The sequence below is a fragment of the Acinonyx jubatus genome, chromosome A1 (assembly GCF_027475565.1).
Source record: "Acinonyx jubatus isolate Ajub_Pintada_27869175 chromosome A1, VMU_Ajub_asm_v1.0, whole genome shotgun sequence".
In the NCBI taxonomy this organism is placed as follows: domain Eukaryota; kingdom Metazoa; phylum Chordata; class Mammalia; order Carnivora; family Felidae; genus Acinonyx; species Acinonyx jubatus.
Window position 1 is genome coordinate 114,305,257 of NC_069380.1, and position 22,522 is coordinate 114,327,778.

Consider the following 22,522-nt stretch of genomic DNA (forward strand, 5'->3'; position numbering starts at 1 on the left):
GTGAACTGCAAGATCATGACCTGAGCCGAAGTTGAGTGCTTACTGCCTGAGCCACCCAGGCACCCCTGAATACGTTCATTATCTTGACTGTAATAATCATTTCACTTCATGGATTTCAATTTTTTTTAACGTTTATTTATTTTTGAGAGACAGAGGGAGACAGAGCATGAGCAGGGGAGGAGCAGAGAGAGACGGAGACACAGAATCCGACGCAGCACCAGGCTCTGAGCTATCAGCACAGAGCCCGACACGGGGCTTGGACTCACAAACCATAAGATCATGACCTGAGCCGAAGTCGGACACTTAACCGACTGAGCCACCCAGGCGCCCCACACTTTATGTATTTCATGTTGTAGACCTTAAATACACAGTTTGTATTATTATTTTTTTTTTTACCGAAAGTAGATTACCAAAAAGTATTATGGCATGATCCTACCTTTTTCGAAGAAAAATGTGTATTTATACGTTTCAAAAAAAAAAAAAAAAAGACTGGAAGGCATAAACCAAATAGCAATCATTAAATGATTAGAGTATGGTTGACTTTTTTTTTTTTCTCCTCGGATTGATGGTGTACTGATCCCTGGGATTGAGGATTTCCCCACGAGGATCAGTGCTGCTGCTGCTTCTTCTTCTTCTTCTTCTTCTTCTTCTTCTTCTTCTTCTTCTTCTTAAGTCCATTCATTTATTTTGAGAGAGAGGGAGAGAGAGTGTGCTCAAGTGAGGGGGGGAGCAGAAAGAGGAGAGAGAATATTCCAAGCAGGTTTTGTGTTGTCAGTGTGGAGCCAGACGTGGTGCTCGATCCCATGAAGAAGGAGATCATGACCTGAGCCAAAACCAAGAGCTGGACACTTAACCAACTGAGCCACCTAGGTGTTCCAAGTATGGTTGATTTTTATTTCCTTTTTTTTGATTACCTGTATTTCTTGCAACCCATATATATCTATCTATATGTATATCTATATCTATATCTATATCTATATCTATATCTAATCTATATCTATATAGAGATAGTTTTTCTAATACAAAAAACTTACCAGTTGAAGAAAAAAGTTTTAAATCTGAACAATGGGCATTTTTGTACCTCTTCCATCACAGTTCTTAGGAAGAAAAGATTTGGGTAGGGGGCACTTGGGTGACTCAGTCAGTTGAGTGTCAAACTCTTGATTATGATTCAGGTCATGATCCTAGGGTTGTGAGGCCGAGCTCTGAATCAGTTTCCTCACTGAACTGGGAGATTGCTTAAGATTCCCTCTCTCTTTCTCTTTCTCTCTCTCTTTGGCCCTCTCCCCGGCTCATGCTCTCTAAAATAAAAATTAAAAAATAAAAAATAAAAAAAGATTTGGGACTGTAGAATATTCCTCTTCACCTCCAACCTCAGATACATCCACCTTGGATGACTGGATGCAGTTTTCCCCTCCTTTGATTTGCTGGATCCACAGTGGCCTGTCCCAATGGTCCAACCTTTACTCAGTAGGTGAGGCAGTATAAATTTGGCCACTGACCTATTGGGTAACGATTCACAGGATCTTTCCCTTAGGAGCTCCAGTTTCTCCTTTCAAAATTCAGGTTAGAATCAATGATATCCAAGGTCACTTCCAGATAGAGGAAAGAACACAGTTTTAGAATCAGAAAACCTCGGGATGGATGTGAGAATGTGGGCATCACTCCCCAGGAAAAAAATCCTTAATATTCTCTTGTGTGCCCCACAGCCAGGTAGTAAGTACCTCCAAGCCTAGGCCTGGTCTTGTACCTCACTGGTCATGGCATAGGACTCAACACAAGAGTAGTTCCTCAGTGAATTAGCTTTTGTCTCTACCTCCTAAAAAGCAACTCCAGAATAGATTTTCTAGGCTTGCTCCTGATGGTGATCTGAACCACAACGTTGGTTTTAACTACTGGAGCATACACTGCACGTTTTTTGGTTCTTTGTTTGTTTTTCCTGAGGTAACTGGTGCAGTGCTTGTCTGTAACAATTCACCAAGCAGAACAAGGTGTGGGTACCTCTCCTACAAGTGACACGTCTGTGGCTAATGGACATTCAAGTTGTCATCCTCTTGGGGGCCTGGTCATAAAGGCCATCTCACAGCTGCCCGAGTAATGCTCAAAGAAACACATTCCCAGCAGGTGCCCTGGATGTTACAAGGCTTCTAGAAAGCGCTCTGACAAGACCCTGCACTTCACGGAAATCACAGCTTTGCCTCTATAAAGCTGTGTGACCTTGGACAAGTCCCTTCCTCCTTCGAGAACATTGCAATGGGCCTAAGTACCTCCTCCCGGGTCAGTCTATGCTATGGCGCTGATCAAGTGACCTGGAAAACATTCGCTTTTAAACGTTTATGGATGTTCGATTCCACACATGAGGGTACCCGAGGCAAGGGACTCAAGGGTTGCGGCGCGCAAGGAGGTACCACCCGCGCCAAGAATCTCGCGAGATTTCCTCCCTGCGCTTCGCGACGTCATCCTCTCGCCGGCCGTGGCGGCGAAGGAGACGGCGCGTAAGACACTCACAGGGGCGGCCCGTATCCCTCCGCCGCCGGCGCGGTCCGGCCCTCCTTCCCATAGCCCGCCAATCCCCGCGCCTCCCGACCTGCCCCTCGGTCTGGGCCCACCCCGCGCTCCGGCGGCCCCACCCCGGCGGCGCCGCCCGCCCGTCCGCCCGCGCGTCCGTCCGTCCACCTGCAGCAGGCAGTCCCTCTGGTTGTCCGATCGAGCGGCGCCGGCCGAGCCCGAGGCCAGGGCTCTTGCTCCCCGGCGGAGGGATCCGCGGCGGCTGAGGAGGCGGCGCTGAGATTAGGTGGAAGAGGCAGCTACGGCGGCGGCGGCGGCGGTGGTAGCGGCGGCGGCTCGGGCGGCAGCGCATAAAGGGGCCGCCGCCGGGTGATGCGGTGACCGCTGCGGCAGGCTCAGGAGCCGAGTGGGCCGCGGCCCTCAGTCCATCCTGCCGAACCCGCGCTCCCGAACTGCCCATCTTCTCCAGCCGAGCCGCGATCACCGAGGCGGCCTCGCGCCCCCTCGCCCCTTCCCCGTCCCTCCCCTGTCCCCGTCCCCGCCCCGGGGGCCACCGCCACCCGCCTCCCACGATGGCTCTGAAGAGAATCCACAAGGTAAGCGGCCGGAGGTCGGCTGAGGGTTCCGGCCGCTGGGCGGGCCAGCTGAGCAGGCTGCGGCCTGCACTTCCCGCCGTCGCCTCCGCCTGGCTCGCGGCCTCTTCGGACCCGGCTGCCGGCGATGGTCCTGCCGGGCGCCCTTCCCACCCTGTTCCCAGTGATGGCGCCGGTAGAGGCCCGGCTCGCGGTCCGAGCTTAGGCCGGAGGTGCGCTGGCCCGCTCTGCGTTCCTCCCTGGCCTCCTTTCTAGGCCCCGCGTGGTATGGAGTCCCAGGGCCTCTGCCCGGCTTGGGACTGCTGCGCTAGAGGGCCATTGTCCGGCCATGCCGGGAGGGGGAGCTGGGGCTGGGGCGTTGAGCTGCCCCTTTGACAGAGGTCGAAAGGGCTCCTCGCCCCATCACTGCCTGTGTTCTCCTACCTCCCGCCCACACCCGCCCACCTGCTATAGCTTCTTCCACCGACCCGCCTGAGCTTGGAGCCCATGTCCCAGGCAGACAGAGGAAGCCTTTTTGTCCGATCTACAAGTATTTCTTGAGTTCACTTACTTCTTGGTGGCCATACACTTCGGTCCACTCTACTTGTCCAGAAACTTAAGAGTAGGAAGTTCAGAAGGAGAAACAAAACAAAAACATGACTCTTGATGGAGGAGGGAAGTAGAGAAGCGTTTTGTTCTTTGAGGTTGCCAAATGTAAGAAACTACACTTGAGTTTTACAGGAATGGATCTAATAGAAAAGCTGTTAAATTTGCAAGGGTAGAGCTAGAAACTTGCACGTTGAAAACCACTGGAGAAATTAAAGTTTCCTTGTACAGTGTCTTCATAAAATGGATTTTAACGCTTAAATTAGGTAATATGTTCAAGGGGACTCTTTTAATTTGGAAGGAATTTTGCTAGATTTTTCCATTTGAAAGGATGTCTTTGCCCTTTACGATGAAAGGTTATTTAGTTACTGGTATGGAGGTATTCCTTATACAGTTTCTAGAGTATGGGCTTGGCTTAAAATTTAGGGTCCCTCCAATATTGTAACCTCCTGGTGCCCCTATCATGTTGTTTTTTTTTCCTAGAAGTGGTGAAGTACGATTGTACTTCTGATTTTTGTTGGTGTTTCACTTGGTTACTTGGAGAGGCTCTATTAAACCGCTAGGCACTTACAAGTAGATTGGTTATCCATCGGAGGAATGGGATGGAGATGCAAGGGAAAGAGAAGCAATATTCACCTTACCCTAAACTCAGTGAAAATGCAGGCTGTTGGACAATTAAAATACCTGTTTGCACTTGGTCTTCATTTCATTCATGTCAAAAACCTTTAATGTGAAATTAATCCCAGTGCTTACTGTAAATTAGGTTAGAGCCTTACCAATTTGTTTGGATTTACTTGACTTCTAACACATGAAAAAAGGGCAGACTTTAGACAGAGTAAACCTTGTATTGAAATGAAGCCGCTTATGTGTTAAAAGGAGCTTGAAACTTAAGGGGAAATTTCTTAAAGAACTTTTTAAGGGGCTGAAGCACGTGGAGGGATGGTCATCCACATAAAAATATGTATGTATTTTTAAGGCATTTAGGAGTTGCTGAGTTCTTCTACAGTCTAATTGGGAAGTACCAATTTGAGATTGTAACTGTATATAATTTTTTTAATCCCCCCCCCCCGCCCCCAGCCCCAGCCCTGTGCTGTTATTTTAAAACCTGAAGAGAAGTATGTATGATAACTTACAGATCAAGAAATATATCCTTTAGTGTCTATATTAATTGATGTGCGTTACATTTTTCAGGAAAAAAAGTAACATTCAAAACATGTATTTTAATCTTTTAATATACTTGCCCCGGTAATGGGTTTTTTTGTTTTTTGTTTTTTTGAGTTACTACGTATTCTTTAGATTTTCTTTAAAATATCTTCTTATAAAAATTTTAATAAGGAAAATTAAGCTTAGGCAATGATACTTTGAATTTTTAAAACTCACAGTTAGCCTTTTACCCTCCTGGTTTATAACCTAGAGCCCTTTCCAGAGTATGCTTAACTTCTGAGACTGACAGGGATTTGAAATACAAAATTTGTTTTTGGGATACTAGTCAATAAAATTGTGAAAACAAATGGAAATTTTCTTTTTCAATTTTTTTTGTAATACCAATTTTTTAAAGTTTATTTATTTTGAGAGAGAGAGAGAGCACGCGTGCATGCAGGGGGCAAAGAGAGGGAATCCCAGGCAGGCTCCTTGCTGACAGCCCCAGTATGGGGCTCGAATCCTCAAACTGTGACATCATGACCTGAGCCGAAGTCAACCACTTAACTGACTGAGCCACCCAGGTGCCCCTGTGTAATGTCAGTTTTAAGTTGAGTTCAGACTTAACCTAGGTATGGATAAGACCAGTTTTCATATCTTCTTGACCCTAGTAATGTAACTACAGTGGAATACAGAAAAAACTTAGTTGGCTTATGTAATTAATCTTGGTCTTAAACCTTCCCAGTTATCATTTTCTTAAAAAAAAAAAAAAAGTTCTGTGTTAATACTCTGTTGACTTTAGATATCATGAACTTCATCTAGGTTCTAATAAAATTTTGCTGAAAGCAAATACATTTGACATGTAGCATCTTTAGGAGTTCAATATCTTCTTTCTTTGACAGAAGGAAATAGTGTTCTGTGAGATTGACAGTTCTTTAAATGCCGTGTGTTTATGGCAAAAGCTTTTGATAGACTTCATAGACTTTATTTTGATACACACTTTAAGGTCTCTTGACCTATGCTTTAATAGAGTATACCAAAAAGGGTCATCATCAACATCCAGTATAGTTCTTTGCAAGGATCGGGACCCTCTGGGCTTGTTGTATCCACACCAAATGGTCCTAGCCTACTGTGTTTTGAGGTTTGCTGCTGACTTTATAGGTATTTAGCTTTGATTTTGATGCTTTGAGTGTCTGCTTCTAGCAGCACCACCCCCAGCCCTTTTCCAGTTGGCTGCATCTCATCTGTTGTGGGCTGGGAAACCAGATCACGGAGCTTATTAAAATTATGTCTAAAATAAGATCCAGTAGGCTCTGAGTGACGAGGGCTTCATGTGTTCTGTGAACTGTGTGGTCTCTTTGGCTGCTCACAGACCTTTTTTACTTCCTGTTTTTCTTTTGTTACACAGATGCAGGAGACTTTTGGGTGCTTAGAGTGCTATAATATTGAAATACAGGACTAATTTCTTTATTCTGGGGAAGGATAAAAGACAATGTCTTGATTCTTTGAGGAGTTGAAGACAGACCAAAGTTAGGATACTATACACTATTTTCTTAACAGTAATAGTGCCTTGTACATTTTACTGTTATCCTGATATTTATAGTTAACATTTGGTATACATGGCTTTAATGCCAGGATTCTTACTTGATTTATTCTGTTCGTATGATAAAGATTTTTAGAGCTAGTTTCTTCTAAAACCCCTCAAGAGACATCACTCCTGGAAGTGGGGGGGAACCTCAGTAAAATAAAGATTTCAAACTCTGATAGTTCTAGGCCAACCAGGTAACCAAAGTGAGCAAAAAATTGAGGGGAACTAGAAATTACATATGCTATCAGAAGAGGGCAGCTGCTACCCTGCTCTCTCCAAATGTTGCTGTTACCAAGATCTGTGGGCCCACTGTTGCCAGGTCTTCCTCCCCCCCCCCCCCCCAAAAGGGAAGCCACAAATCTAGATTTTGGCAACCAATTCAAATTAAAAACAAAACATACTTCTGACAGGTTTGGTAGGCTTCAGTTTAATTTATGAATTAACATTAAAAGATTGAGGTTCAGTAAGCAGTCAGGAGTGTAAGGATTGAATCATTTAAACCATAGTTGCTATCTTTTTTTAAAGTTTCAAAAGTTTGCTTTATGTAGATGGGCAAGATTAAGTAGGTTTGTGTGTGTGTGTGTGTGTGTGTGTACTGTTAATTAACTTCTTTGCTGAGGTTTTTATATGGTTATGTGTGAGGTCATAGGGAAAGCCAATTTAGTACATGCATTGATTCCCACAGAAGTTTGTTTGTATCTTACTCTTAACCTCATTCTGCTCTGTTTCATGTTGTGAATCATCTTTGTATAGACTACACACTTTGAAAATGTTTTGAGATTGGAAGATTACAAAAGGATTGATTCTTATCTTTGTAACACTGCAACAGTATTAAATTAAAAAATAATTTTAAAATACTGTATTTTAATCGTGATACCACAGTATTATCAGAGGTAAGGGTAAAGTGAATTCTTGTCAAAATGGCAAAACAAATTATCAAACTGTTCTGTGGAGTACTGGTAACCTTAATAAATGGTTCATTGAAGATAGCTGTTTGAATTAGATCTATCTTAGAAAGCAGATACACCTTCTTACTCCAAAAAATAAGTTTCTTGAAATCTGCAGAGATTCTTTCTTTATTTAGTTTTAGTTTTTTTAGTTTTTCATTAGGAAATGATTCTTTCTTTACAAAGTTTCATTGGATTGAGAAATTTTCTTTGGCTCTTCCAGGTTGCTATTTAAATGTAATTTAAACAGCCATCCTTGAAGGATAACTTAATTTTGGTTGCTTTAGACACTCTCAGTGTGTATTACTGTACTGCTGACTGACAAAGAGGAAGTTTTGACAAAGTCCAATTCTAGATATTTTAGTCCAGAGAGAGGGCTGCTAAAATATCCTAGGCGGTTCCCAGGATAGGAATACCTGACTCATGCCTGATGCTGCCAGGAACCTCTGCAGCCTCATCCCAGAAATGCAGGAGCACACTTTTTTATTTCTGTAGAAATAAAGTTTTGGTGGTTAGGTTCCCAAGCTAACCTTCAAAATCATATTTAACTATGACATAGGAAAATAAAGTACCATTTGATCTGTCTCCAGAGTCAGGTGACGTTTCACGTAATAGAATCATAAAATGTTAGAACTGCAGCACATCTCAGAGCTACTCTCTGAAAAGGCCGTGTGACTTCTAGAGCTGAATCAAGAACCTGGGTTTCTTGGGTATGTCCAGTGTCTTTTCTGGCAGACTATGTACCCTTATGGATCTGTTAGGTATGTAAATCCAAAGATGCAGTCTTTTTCTTTTGTTCAAACAGTTGGGTATTCAAACTGTGCCTTGGAACCAGATCTTTGCCTTAGCATCTCTTTTTATTATTGAAGAGATGTGTATGAACTCCCTTAAAACTACACAAAGTTCGGATATTCTGTTCTCCATATACCTTTCAACCTTTCATCAGAGTTAAATGGGTTTTCATTCTCTAAAAGATTAAGAATCACTGTCTCATGTCCTTCAACACTTTTAATGTTAGTTGGTGACCCAATTACCTATTCTACAGAGAAAATAGAAATATGTGAATTCTTTCAGATTTCCTTTGAGGCTTTTGAAAACAAAAACAAAACCCTGTAGCTACCATCTTTAGAGTACTCATGCAGTTTCATAATTACTGAATCTTCTGAACACCCCTGTGAGAATTCTGTTCTCCCCAGGTTAGATGGGAAAATAGACACTTGGAAAAGTAAACAAACTTGTCTATGATTCTGTGGTTATGGTAAGAAAAGCCAGGATTCAGATTCATGTAATCTTGACTTTAGCCAGCCATTGCTCCAAATTGACCTTGGTCATCACTCTTCTTCCTTCTTGTGTCTGGAGAAGCTATACTTTTCCCTTTGACAATCTAACTTTTGCTTTCGTATTCTTTCTGCCAGGTCCTTGCTCTCTAGTAATTTACTCTACTAGTTTTCTCTCCTCTCCTCTCCTCTCCCCTCCACTCCCCTCCCCTCCCCTCCCCTCCCCTCCCCTCCCCTCTTCTCGAGTCCCCTCAGCATTCAAGCTTCCTAAACAAAAATAAACGACAACAAAAAACTTTTTAACTCCCCTCCCCCACTACAGTTAATTCTTTCCTCTTCTTTTTCCCTCTCATCTCTGGCATTTCAGTGCCAAAATTCTTAAAAGAATAGTCTATTCACTATTCTGAGATTGCTTAGTAAGGTCACTGGTCATTACTTAATTGCCAAATTCAGTGGACACCCTCCTTAGTTTTTATTTAATTTTTATAACAGTTAACGTTGTTGTCACTCATTTTCCTTAGCTTCTGATAAACTGCTGTCTCTTCCTTCCTCATATCTAGTGTCTCCTAACTTTATTGGAATGCTTTTCAAACTAATATTATTGATGGATACAAATAAGAGTTCATGAAACATTGCACACTTGGGTTAAGATTGACCTCACAAATGGTCCCGGGTAAATCAATTAAAATACATATATCACAGGTAAATTATTTAAAAACAAAATATATTAAGAGGAAACATTATTCATTGTTTCTTATAAAGTAACAAACTATAAACATTTTTTTTTTTTTTTAAGTTTACTTATTTTGTGAGAGAAAGAGAGCAGGGGCAGAAAGAAGGAGAGGGAGAATCCCAAGCAGGTTCCTTGCTGCCAGTGCAGAACCTGATGCTGGGCTTGCTCTCAAGAACTGTGAGATCATGACCTGAGTGGAAACCAAGACTTAGACGCTTAACCGGCTGAGCTACCCAGGCACCCTAAAATGGTATTTTTCTTACCTAATAAAAGAGATCTTCATCAAGGGCTGCATTAAATGTGTTCTGTATGTCGTTTTCATTATAGTACAATACAAAAATTTGTTTCTAACAGGTACACTCTAGCAAAAGAATGCAAAGTGTGTATTTGGCATCATTCTTGCAGTTAGGCAACTATCAACATTGTTAATTGTCTCATGAGTAGAAATAGGTTGTCTAATTAAAAAACAAAAAGAAATTTATGCTTTGCTCACGTTTATTTCAAAATAATTTGACTTCTGGGGTTAAGAATCAAAGGACTTTGTTTTTTATTTAAAACTTCCATATTCTAGTTGTAACTCTATGGGGAATGGGTTAGTATTGTAGAAATACTTAATAAACAGTATGCTTTGATTAAGTCTCAAATATATATTGAATTACGACAAGAAATTAGATAGTGGTAGATAGTGGAGTCAGATAGACAATAATATCCTTGAGTAAGTGCTGTTTGTGCATCACAACACAGATAGACATCATTTGTTTTGTGTTCTCGTTTCTTCAGGCAAATTATGGCTTTAAACCTGCCGGGATATGTAATATTCTTAAAAACATGTATTAAAAGTAGATAAAATTTAGGGCAAAAAATATCGTCACCTTTATGTTTCATTCCTAGAATACAGACTAGTGTTTTGTGAGAAATACTACTGTAATTGAAACAGTTCTAATTGATCCTTTTCAGAAACAATTTCCTTTAGTCTTTCTGTGTTTCCTTATACAGTGAATGTCTTCTCACCCCACCCCCTCCTCCTGAATTCTTTATTTATCCTTGGAGACCCAATAGAAATGGCTTTTCTGTGTGCCTGTGTGCCCCAGGCATGCAGGCAGTAGGGTTCCACTATAGAACTATTTCTTAGTATGTAGACATGATTGATTGTTCTTCCCCTCTGGACTGAGCTTTCCTGGGCAAAGTCCTTGTCTTCTTCATTATATTTCCAGTATCTGATGCATAGTAGGCCTTCAGTTTTTGTCAACAATATTGAGCGAATAATGACAGCAAGTGATATGGTGAAAAAAGTAGTGGGATTTTGGAATAATATATCTGTTGAATCCTGTGCTAGCTCTGTGGCCTTAGGCAAGGTTACTTCGCTGATTTTTTTTAGCCTCAGCTTCCTTGTTTATAGAATGAGGGTAGTGTCATTTACCCTGCAGACCTGTGGAGGGTGAGTAGAAAGGAAAAACAGACTACATAAAAGGTAGGCTTTAATATAATCATTGTGACTTAACTGCTACAGTTAGAAAGTTGCAAATACAATACCTAGAACATTTTATTCTTTAACCATTTAAGAATAAGTTGTTAACATGATGTCTCATCACCCCCAAATACTTTAATGTGTATTTCTTATAAACAAGGACATTCTGCCACATAATCCTAATACAGCCTTCAAAATTAGGAAATTTCCATTGAGATCTTACTGCCATGTAATCCTCAGACCCCATTCAGGTTTTGCCAGTTGTTCCAATAATGTGTTTAGAAAAAGGATCCAGTCCAGAGTTACTCATTGCATTTTATTATCTGTGTATACTCTTGTTTAATTCCTTAGTCTCTTCTTGGCTTCGTGACCTTGACACTTTTAAAACATTAGAGACCAGTTATTTTGCAGTGTTCCTCAGTTTGGGTTTATTCTCGTACGATCAGATTTAGGTCATGGATGGAGTGCCTTCCTAGCTCAGTTGGTAGAGCATGTGGCTCTTGATCCCAGGGTTGTGAGTTCAAGCCCCACATTTGGCATTGAGCCTATTTAAAACACACACACACACACACACACACACACACACACACACACACACACCAACTTTTAGGTTAGGTTGTGGATACGTGGTAGGAATGTCAGAAGCAATGCTGTGTTACTGTCTTTGTACCCTATCAAATGGTATGTGATTTTGGTGGGATTCTTTTCATTGCATCCTATCAGGTGGTATGCAATTTCAAATTGACCCATTACTGAGAATTTTCACTTCTATTGCTTGATTAAGGTAATGTCTACCATGGTTCCTTACTATACAGCCAACTCTTTTTCCCTTTATGATTGAATAAGTATTTTATTAGGAGACATTTTGAGAATATGTACTTATCTTATTTGTGTTATTTATTTGTTGTCACGGAAGAAAGTACCCCAAGTCTTAGCTACTTAAACATTTATTATCCTATAGTATCTGAAGATCAGAAATCTGAGAATGGCTTATAGCTAGGTGATTCTGGCTCAGAGTCTTTTTTGAGGTTGCTGCCAAGCTATTGCCTGGAGCTGCAGTTCCCTGAAGACTGGAGAATCCTCTTCTAAGCTCATTCCCATGGTTGTTGACAGAACTCAGTTCCTTGTGGGTTATTGGACTAAAGGATTAATTTCCTCCCTGCTTAAATCTCTCCATAGGGCTGCCTGAGTATGCTTAAGACATGGCTTCCCTTAGAGTGCCCCCAGAGAGAGCTAGAGCGAGCAGCTACAGTATCTTTTATAACCAAATCTCCCAAGAGACATGGACATGCTATCACTTTGCGATATTCTGTTGGTTTCATAGACCACACCTGGTATAGTGTAGGGGCGAGAACTAAAGGGTTTAAATACTAGGAGTCAAGGATCATCGGGAGCTGTTTTGGACCCTGGGTACCACACTGTCATGCAAAAGTATTAACTTACTTATTTTTAAACTTATATTTGGACTCATGATTTCAAACTATTTTATTCAGGTAGATTATAGTAATTTATTATAATTTATTTTAATTCTCAGTTCTGTTTTTCCCTCATCATTCTTTGAGCATTTAGTTTGTTTTGGCAGCATAATATATCTCTGGTTTTTGTTTTTGTTTTTTTTTTTACCCTGCTCTAGCTGTGTAATCATCTATTTTTCCAAGGCTTCCTAGTTCTGTTTACTGGAAAATGGTATTTAGAAATCAATATTTGGATGCTAGGTATGCTCATTGCTCTTGAAATCTCACTGCTTCCGAGCTTTCTCAGTATAATCAGTGGATGTAGCTAAGGAATATGTATATGTATATACAGACACATGGACACACGCAGTACACACATTTCCATGTATATTTAGTTTTCTCTGTATATATTAAAAAAAAAAACATGAGTTCACATTGGTACCTCTAATTCCAGTCGAATGCCATAGGGTTCACCCTATATTTCTTCTTTCCAGTATAACCATTTCTTTTCTGACAGTGAGAAGCCTGCTACTGTTAATAAATGTACTCATTTCATCAATTTTCCAGTATAATCAACCTCCCAATGCTGGGTGCACCTGCATAGATACCATTCTTGCTTTCCCTCCCCAGGAGTTGCCCTTAATTTTCCTGACTTGGACATCTTGCACTGGGTCATGTACATCCCATTATAGATTTTCTCAGAATTTTTAAAAAACAAAGTAAAATAAAGGACTTTTTATTTGACATAGATATTTAGATAAAAACTGTTTAAAGTAATAGTGCTAGTCATATAGAACATTACTTAAAGCAGATACAGGAAGTTCACCCCAGTAATTGTAACCATATAGCACTTTTTCCAGTTGTGGAATATGGCTCGTTCTTTTCTTTTACCTCTCTCCCTTCCTTTCTCTTCAGTTTTAAACCTTTATTTGATAATCAGCACTTAGTTCTCATCCACATTAACTGTCTATAAGTTTTTGAAAATGGTGATAGGTACTTAGGTAACCAGTGTATAGAGCTTGTTTGGTGAATCTTCATCCTCCTTTTTCTGGACAACTGCACATGTAAGGTATGGAACATTCCTTATTCCTTTGGCCAGACAGCTTCGTTCAGCCAGGTGTCAGTGCACACATCTGGAGTTTCCATTGCCTTTGTGGCAAATTTCTGGAAGTCTTTGAGTGCCAAGGGGCACACTTCTTGAAACTTACAGCATGGATGCGCTTTTGAATGTTAATGTATATTCTCTGGTCACTACCTCATTGGTGGGAGAACAGCCCTTCTTCTTAACACCCTTCTTTGTGGTAGCCATTGTGCCAGGTCCTGTTTGGAAAGGGAAGAGCCCGACGTATTATGGAGAATATGGCCTTTTCTACAGCCATTCTTGGAGTAAACGAAGACCATGGTTTTAAGTTAGTGTTATATTCTGAGATAATTTTGATTAGTAACCTTATAAGCTAGTCTCCATTCTTAGAAATAGTTGGAAACAACTGTAATTAAAGTTCTGAAACTTATCTTTTATTATGAAATAGTTAATGAATACAAAAGGATTTAGACACTGATATGACCAACACCTATGTACTTACATGCAATTTAACATTCAGAACTACCTAATTTAGCTCTAGTGTTAAAGTTTTGTTAGCAATAGCTTGTCTTTTTTTTAGTTTAGTTTTTTTTTTTTTTTCTTATTAAGTAAACTCTCTGCCCAAGTTGGGGCTTAAACTCATGACTCCCAAGATCAAGAGTAGCACACTCCATTGACTGAGCCAGCCAGGCACCTCAATAGCTTCTCTTTTTAAAGTTTGGCATCTTTGCATATTTAGAAATATTCATGTTGTCATAAAGGTGTGTCGTTGTAGGTGATGGGAATTGCTTGTGGAGCCCCCCCCCCACTTGACTTAATTGCATTAAAGCAATACTATATCCTCACTGAGTTTAGTAGTAGACCAGATTATTTGTATCTTTAAGCATTGCGCTTCACTTTTGTTGACTAGAAATAGTAAAATCCACTTTGAAATTATTGAACATACCGGCACTATGTCATACATAATTTGTGAGCTGTTTTTAAAATCTGTGAATTACCATGATATTTAGTATATCTTTTATGAGATTGATTTGAAAGCATTTCCCAAGTGTTTAAAACACTGACTAAATTGGTTTAAAACAAGAATTTGAAAAAATTGTTTAATGTTTATTTATCTTTGAGAGAGAGAAAGAGAGAGAAAATATGTGCGTGCACATGAGCTGGGTAGGGGCAGAGAGAGAGGGAGACACAGAACCTGAAGCAGGCTCCAGGCTCTGAACTGTCAGCACAGAGTCCGATGTAGGGCTCAAACTCATGAACTGTGAGATCATGACCTGGGGTGAAGTCAAATGCTTAACTGACTGAGCCATCCAAGTGCCCCTGAAATTTGAATTCTTTTTGAAAAGAGAAATATTAAAAAAAAAAAAACGAGAAATATTTATACCCTTTATTTTCATTACTGTGGGACAAATCTTGAATGAAGAAAGTCTGTTTACCTTACAGTGCAATCCCAAAACATGCTTATGCAGTTATTTTTTTTCCATTATATTCTTTCCGTTCCTCTTTGTTGAATCTGTAACTTGATGTGGAAATTCAGTTGAATGAGGTCACATGCAACATAATACAAGGTTAAAAAATTGTTCAGACTTCAAGGAACAACCCGAAGCCAACAGTGTTTATTGGCATTTGGAGAGGAGCTATTTGTTTCTTAGCCAGGATAGTAAACTTGACTTGATCTGTAATTTTAGAGCCTGAAGTAGGGCCACTACTGTGGCACTCTTTTTACTTATGTGGTAGTATATTCATTGTCTTTTAGCTTCCAGGATTGCTGTTAAGTCCAAAACTGCTCTGATTTTTTGATCCTGTATATGTGACCAGTTTTCTTTCTGGAAGCTTGCAGGTTTTCTTTCTTTCTTTCTTTTTATTTATTTATTTATTTATTTATTTATTTATTTTTTACATTTTTTATTTATTTTTGAGACAGGGAGAGACAGAGCATGAACAGGGTAGGGTCAGAGAGAGGGAGACACAGAATCTGAAACAGGCTCCAGGCTCTGAGCTGTTAGCACAGAGCCCTACGTAGGGCTCAAACTCACGGACTGCGAGATCATGACCTGAGCCGAAGTCGGACGCTTAACCGACTGAGCCACCCAGGCACCCCCAGGTTTTCTTTGTCTCACATGTGATATTTCATGACAAGTGGTGTTGTAGGTCAGTTTTCATTTATTTTGCTCAACATTCAGTTGGTCTTTTTGAGCCAGAAATTCACGTCCTGTTTGTTTTATTTTATTTTATTTTCCAAATTATATTTAAGCTCTAGTTAACATACAGTGCAGTATTAGTTTCAGGAGAATTCAGTGGTTCATCACTTACATACAAACCCAGTGCTCATCCTAACAAACGCCCTTCCTCTCCCTTTTTTTTTAATGTTTGTTTATTTTTGAGAGAGGAAGTATGAGGGAGGAGGGGCAGAGAGAGGGAGGGAGACAGAGGCTCTGAAGTGGGCTCTGCCCTGACAGCAGAGAGCCCCATGGTGGGCTCACACTCACGAACTGGGAGATCATGGCCTGAGCCGAAGTCAAACCCTTAACCCTCTGAAACACCAAGGTGCCCCAACAAGTGCCTTCCTTAATATCCATCCCCCATTCGTCTCCCTTCATTAGCCCTCAGTTTGTTCTCTGTTCTCAAGAGTCTCTTATGGTTTGTTTCCTTCTCTTTCTTTTTTTACCCCCCTCCCATATTTTCATGTTTTGTTTCTTAAATTCCATGTATGAGTGAAGTCATATGGTATTTTTCTTTCTCGGACTGACTTATTTCACTTAGCATAATACATTCTATCTCCATGTCATTGCAAATGGTAAGGTTTCATTCGTTTTGATGGCTGAGTAATAACTCCATCTTCTTTATCCCCATGTCCTCAAGTTTTGAAAAATTTTATTGAATCATTTTGTTCATGGATTCATTAACTTCATTTTTCTCTGTTCTCCCTTTTTTCTTAACTATTACCGGATGTTGGACTTCCTGGACTGCTCTCTGCCTGTTCCCTCCACACACCTTCTACCTATATGGATTTGCCTATTCTGGACATTTTATATAAATGGAATCATACAACATGTGACCTTTTGTGTCTGGCTCATTTTGTTTAACAGTGTTTTCAAGCTATATGCAAGTTACAGTACATATCAGTACTTAGAATTCCTTTTTGTGACTGAATAATATTCTGTTGTATGGGTAGCTAACATTTTCTTTTTCCATTTACCAGATGATGGGCATTTGGATTGTTTCCATTTTTTTTTAACCTGTTAAGAATAATGTTGCTTGAACAGTATTTTTCAAATACTTTGCATTTTTTCTGTGAACATTAATTTTCATTCCTGTTGGATATATACCTAGGAGTGGAATTGCTGGGTCATGTGGTAATTGGATGTTTATTTTTTGAGGAATCGCCAGACTGTTTGTAAACAGGCTGCACTATTTTACATTCCCACCAGCAATGTATGCATGTTCTAGTTTCTACATATGGTCATCAACACTTGTTACTTTATTATTTTGATGATAGCTTTCCTAGTAGGTGTCAAGTGATATATGATTGTGGTTATAATTTACATTTCTCTTAATTACTGAATGATATTGAGCATCTCTTCATGTGCTCATTGGCCATATATATACATCCTCTTTGGAGAAAGGTGTATCCTTTGCCCATTTTTATTTACTTATTTTTTTAATGTTTATTTTTGAGAGAGACAGAGCGCAACTGGGGGAGGGGCAGAGAAAGAGGGAGACACAGAATCTGAAGCAGGCTCCAGGCTGTGACCTGTCAGCACAGAGCCTGACACGGGACTCAGACCCACAAACCTAGAGATCATGACCTGAGCTGAAGTTGGATGCTTAACAGACTAAGCCACAGGTGCCCCTGTTGTTGTTGTTGTTGTTAAAGGAAGTTTGTTGTTTGTTTTTTCCTTTGCCCATTTTTATTAATAAATTTTTTTTTAATTTTTTTTTTAACGTTTATTTATTTTTGAGACAGAGAGAGACAGAGCATGAACGGGGGAGGGGCAGAGAGAGAGGGAGACACAGAATTGGAAGCAGGCTCCAGGCTCTGAGCCATCAGCCCAGAGCCCGACGCGGGACTCGAAGTCACTGACTCACGGACCGTGAGATCGTGACCTGAGCTGAAGTCGGACGCTTAACCGACTGAGCCACCCAGGCGCCCCAATAAATATTTTTTTAATGTTTGTTTATTTTTGAGAAAGACAGAGAGCAAACAGGGGAGGGGCAGAGAGAGAGGGAGACACAGAATCCAAAGCAGGCTCCAGGCTCCAAGCTGTCAGCGCAGAGCCGTATGCGGGGCTCAAACTCATGAACTGCAAGATCATGACCTGAGCTGAAGTCAGATGCTTAATCGACTGAGCCACCCATTTGCCCCTCCTTTGCCCATTTTTAAGTTGGGTTCTTTATTGTCGAGAAGAAGTCTTTGTATATTCTGTATACTAAACCATTATCAGATAAGTGATTTGCAGAGTTTTGTGCTTTTGGTGTCATATCTAAGAAAGTGTTGCTCAATCCAAGGATACAAAGATGTACATTTATGTTTCTTTTTAAGGGTTTTATAGTTTTAGCTCTTCCATTTAGATCTTTGATCTGTTTTTTTTTTCTTTTAATTACATATACATAAAACCTTCCATCTAAGCTATTTTAACATAGACATTTCACTGATATTAAGTACATTCATATTGTTGTACAACCATTACCACCATCCATTTCTAGAAGTCTTCTCACTTTTCACAACTGAAACTCTGTTGCTATTAAACAATAACACCCCATCCTCTGTCTCCCCAGCCCCTGGCAACCATCATTCTACTTTTTTATCTCTCTTATTTTTGAGTAGGTTTCTTTTTTTTTTTTAACGTTTTATTTATTTTTGAGAGACAGAGCATGAGCAAGGGAGGGGGAGAGAGAGAGGGAGACACAGAATTGGAAGCAGGCTCCAGGCTCTGAGCTGTCAGCACAGAGCCCGACGAGGGGCTCAAGCTCAAAAACCGTGAGATCATGACCTGAGCCAAAGTCGGACGCTTAACCGACTGAGCCACCCAGGCGCCCCAACTAGGTTTCTTATATAATTGGAATCCTACAGTATTTATCTTTGTGTGACTTACTTCTTTCACTTTAGCTTAATGTTCTTAAAGTTCATCCATGTTGTCAGAATATCCTTCCTTTTCAAGGCCAAATAATGCTTCATTGTACATATATACCACATTTTGCCTATTCATTCATCTGGTGATGGATTCTTGGGTTGTTTTAGCTATTCTGAGTAATGCTGCCATGAACATAGGTATACAGATAACTCTTCAAGACTGTGCTTTCAGTTATTTAAGGTTTATACCTAGAACTGGAATTGTTAGATCATGTGTAATTATGGTAATTCTATTTTTAATTGTTGGAGGAACTGCCATACTGTTTTCCACAGTGACTGTACCATTTTACACTCCCACTCACAAGGGTTCTAGCTTATCTTGACCAAAAGTTGCTACTTTCTGTTTTTGTTTTTTTGTTTGGGTTCTGGTAATAGCCTTTCTGAGGGGCTCCTGGGTGGCTCAGTCTGTTGAGTGCCTGACTTTCGTTCAGGTCATGATCTCACAGTTCTCCAGTTTGAGACCTGTATTGGGCTCTTGGGTTCTCAACTGTCTGTGCAGACCTGGCTTTGGATCCTCCGCCCCCCACCCTCCCCTGCCCTGCACCTCACCCTCCTCACGCTGTCTCTCTCTCAAAAATAAATAAACATTTAAAAAATTGTAATAATAATAGCCTTCCTGATGGATGGGATATTGTTGTCTCTAGTCCCTTTTTTTTTTTTTAAGTTTATTTGTTTTGAGAAAGACTGAGACAGTGTGAGTGGGGGAAGGGCAGAGAGAGAGGATCCCAAGCAGTCTTTGTGTTGCCAGCGAAGAGCCTGATGAGGGATTCGAACCCTTGAACTGAGATCATGACCCAAGTTGAAGTCAGACGCTCAACTGACTGAACCACCCAGGCACCCCTTCGTCTTTATCTAAAGTTGATGTTGAAGATGAATCCTCAGATGGCTGATTTCTTTATTGTCAGTTATTTATATTGAGTGGGGTACTAGAAAACTGATGAAAAGGTCTAAGCATACAGGGATGAAGTTTAGCAACTGTAGAATTCAGTTTACAGTTTGCTGGCTAGGCTATTTCTCTAGATGAACCATTTATATCAGTGAATTGTAAAGCTCCTTGTTTTGTACTGGGCACGTTTTTCTGAGGATCTTGTAATCTCCCGCCTAGACAGTACAGGCCTGGCTTCCAGTTTTCTCAGAATCACCAGGAACAAAGTTTGTATGTAAATGTTCACTTAATCTTCCTGTTTTCTGTACATCATCCATGCCTTTGGCTGTGTCAGTCTTAAGACCTTCTGTTTTATCCTTTCCAGAAAATAAACCTCTGACTTGTGGCTTGAGTGGGGAGGCATTCACTGAAGGAGTCCAGAGTCAAAGAAGTGATCTAGACATACTTTTATTAGTTTTAAGTTTTAAAGTTATTTTTAAACTTTATTTATTTTGAGAGAGAGAGTGCAAGCAGTGGGGAGAGGGGCAGAGAGAGAGAATCCCAAACAGTGTTCATGCTGTCAGTGCAGAGCCTGACATGGGGCTCAATCCCAAGAACCCTGAGTCATGAGCCGAGATTAAGAGTTGGACACTTAACTGACCAAGCTACCCACTTAACCTACTGAGCCACCCAGGCACTCCTGAAAAAGTATACATTTTACACTTGATCTTACCCAAAAGGCCCTAAGAAGTGACGGAAAAGTATACTTTTTTTTTTTTTTGGAAAAGTATACATTTTAAATGACAAGCATTTTCAACAAATACCAACAATGTAGTTTTTAAAATTTATTACCCTGTAATAGACATTTTTTCCAAGTTTTGTATTGCTAGGGACACTGAAGCATCAACATTCCCATACGTGTTTCTTGGTACACGTAGGTGAGGGTTTCTCTTTATAGTTAGTAGAGTTGTTTGGTCATAGATTGTGAGCCTTTCCTTGTAAGATATTGCCACATTGATTTCCAACCTTTGTGACACCCAACTAACGAGATACAAAACTTTCTAATTAACTTTTTCTTTTAAAATTTCCCTCATTATGTGGGTGTCTGGGTGGCTCAGTCGGTTAAGTGTCAGACTTCGGTTTAGGTCATGATCTCACAGTTGGTGAGTTCGAGCTCAGTGTTGGGCTCTGTGCTGACAGCTCGGAGCCTAGAGTCTGCTTTACATTCTCCCTCTCTCTCTGCCTCTCCCCCACTCATGCTCTGCCTCTGTCTCTCTCTCTCTCTCTCAAAAACAAACATTAAAAACATAAAAATAAAATAAAATTTCCCTCAATATGAATATAACACACTACAGAGAAAAGCACTAAACAGATGTCTAATAAACCAGTGCAGTTTTCAAATGTACACAAACATTGAACATTCTGTAATAAATTTCCAAGTACCCCATCACCTGTCATTTTGTGTCATTTCTTAATTACCCCTTCCACCCTCATTGGATTATTTTGAAGCCAATCCCAAATATCACATCATTTTATTTGTCAGTAATTCACAATATATTACTAAGAGATAAGACAGTGGTTTTCAGCTCTGGGCGATTTTGCCCACTAAGTGACATTGGGCATTGTTTGTAGACATTTTTGTTTGTCACAACTGGGAGGCTAGTAGTAGGTGCTACTCTTATCTAGTAGGTAGAGGCTAGGGAGTTGTTAAACATTCTGCAATGCATAGAATAGCTCCCAACAGCAAAGAATTATCCAGCCCAAAATGTCAGTATTGCCCAGTTTGAAAAACCCTAAGACAAGAATTCTTTAAAAATCATGTGCATGGTACAGTTATCACATCTTTTTTATTATTATTATTATTATTATTATTATTATTATTAAGATTTTACTTTGGGGCACCTGGGTCTCTCAGTTGGTTGAGCATCTGGCTCTTGGTTTCAGATGAGGTAATGATCTCACAGTTCGTCAGTTCGATCCTGTGTTGGGCTCTGTGCTGACAGTGTGCAGCCTACTTGGATATCTCTCTCTCTCTCTCTCTCTCTCTCTCTCTCTCTCTCTCCCCCTCCCCCCTCTTTCTCTGTCTCTCTCTCTCTGTCTCTCTCTCCCTCCCCCTCCCCCTTCTCCCTCTCCCTCCCTCCCCCTCTCCCCCTCTTTCTCTGCCTCTTCTCCCTCCCCCCCCCCCTCAAAATAAATAAATAAGTAAGTAAGTAACCTCTTGGGGCTCCTGGGTGACTCAGTTAAGCATCTGGCTTGGCTCATGTCATGATCTCACAGTTCGTGAGTTCAAGCCCCACATCGTGCTCTCTGCTCTCAGTGCAGAGCCCACTTTGTATCCTCTGTCTCTGTATACCCACTGCGTGCATTTTCTCTCTCTCTCTTAAAAATAAGTAAATATTTTTAAAAATTAAAAAAAAGATATTTTAAGTAATCATGGGGTTCAGATTCACAACCCCCAAATCAAGAGTGGCATGCTCCACTGACTGAGCCACCCAGGCACTTCTGTAGTTGTTACATGTAGAATATGAACAATATTGTGATATCAAATGTCAGGTTTAAAATTTTTCTCTTTCAAATGAGATTTTAAGTATCTTTTACATTTGATTTTTTTTAATTAAAACAAATTCAACTAATTGCATTTGGTTGATGTCTTCTAAGTCTTTGTTAATATATAGTTGTCTTCCTTTTATTACACTTATTTGTTGAGTAAAATATATCCCTTGTCCTATATACTGTCCCCCACTCTCTAGATACTGCTAATTGTATCTTCGTCTCCTTAAACAGACTTGAAAACAGTGCTGTTTGTAACGCTGCTTCCAGAAGTTGCTTGTACCATCAACTTGTGAGCCTTTATAAATTTGATTCCTTGACTTTTTCCCATAAATTAGGATTTACCTTCTTGGGACTGCTAAGTCACTAACACTCGTTGTTCTTGTTTTTTATCTTCCCAAAATTTTATTGCTTTTGTTCTGTCCACCATTCTTTTGTGCTCCTAGGTTTAAGCCTTAAGAAAAAAAAATCTGTTGACTCCTTAAATATAGAGAACAAACAGATGGTAAGTTACCAGAGAGGAGATGGGTAGGTGGGTAAGTGAAACAGGTGAAGGGGATTAAGAATACACTTACGTTGATGAGAACTGAGTAATGTAT

At 40.3% G+C, this 22,522-nt stretch overlaps 1 protein-coding gene across 1 annotated transcript in view; it reads left to right on the forward strand.

Annotated features, from left to right (window-relative positions):
- Positions 1–2,969: 2,969 nt before the first annotated feature.
- The window catches only part of UBE2D2 (ubiquitin conjugating enzyme E2 D2), a 53,690-nt gene continuing 34,137 nt past the window's right edge, over positions 2,970–22,522 (forward strand). The window contains exon 1 of the mRNA XM_027076563.2: positions 2,970–3,104. Within this exon, the coding sequence (XP_026932364.1) occupies positions 3,081–3,104 (24 nt within the window). The 5' untranslated portion in view covers positions 2,970–3,080. The remainder of the gene's footprint in view (positions 3,105–22,522) is intronic.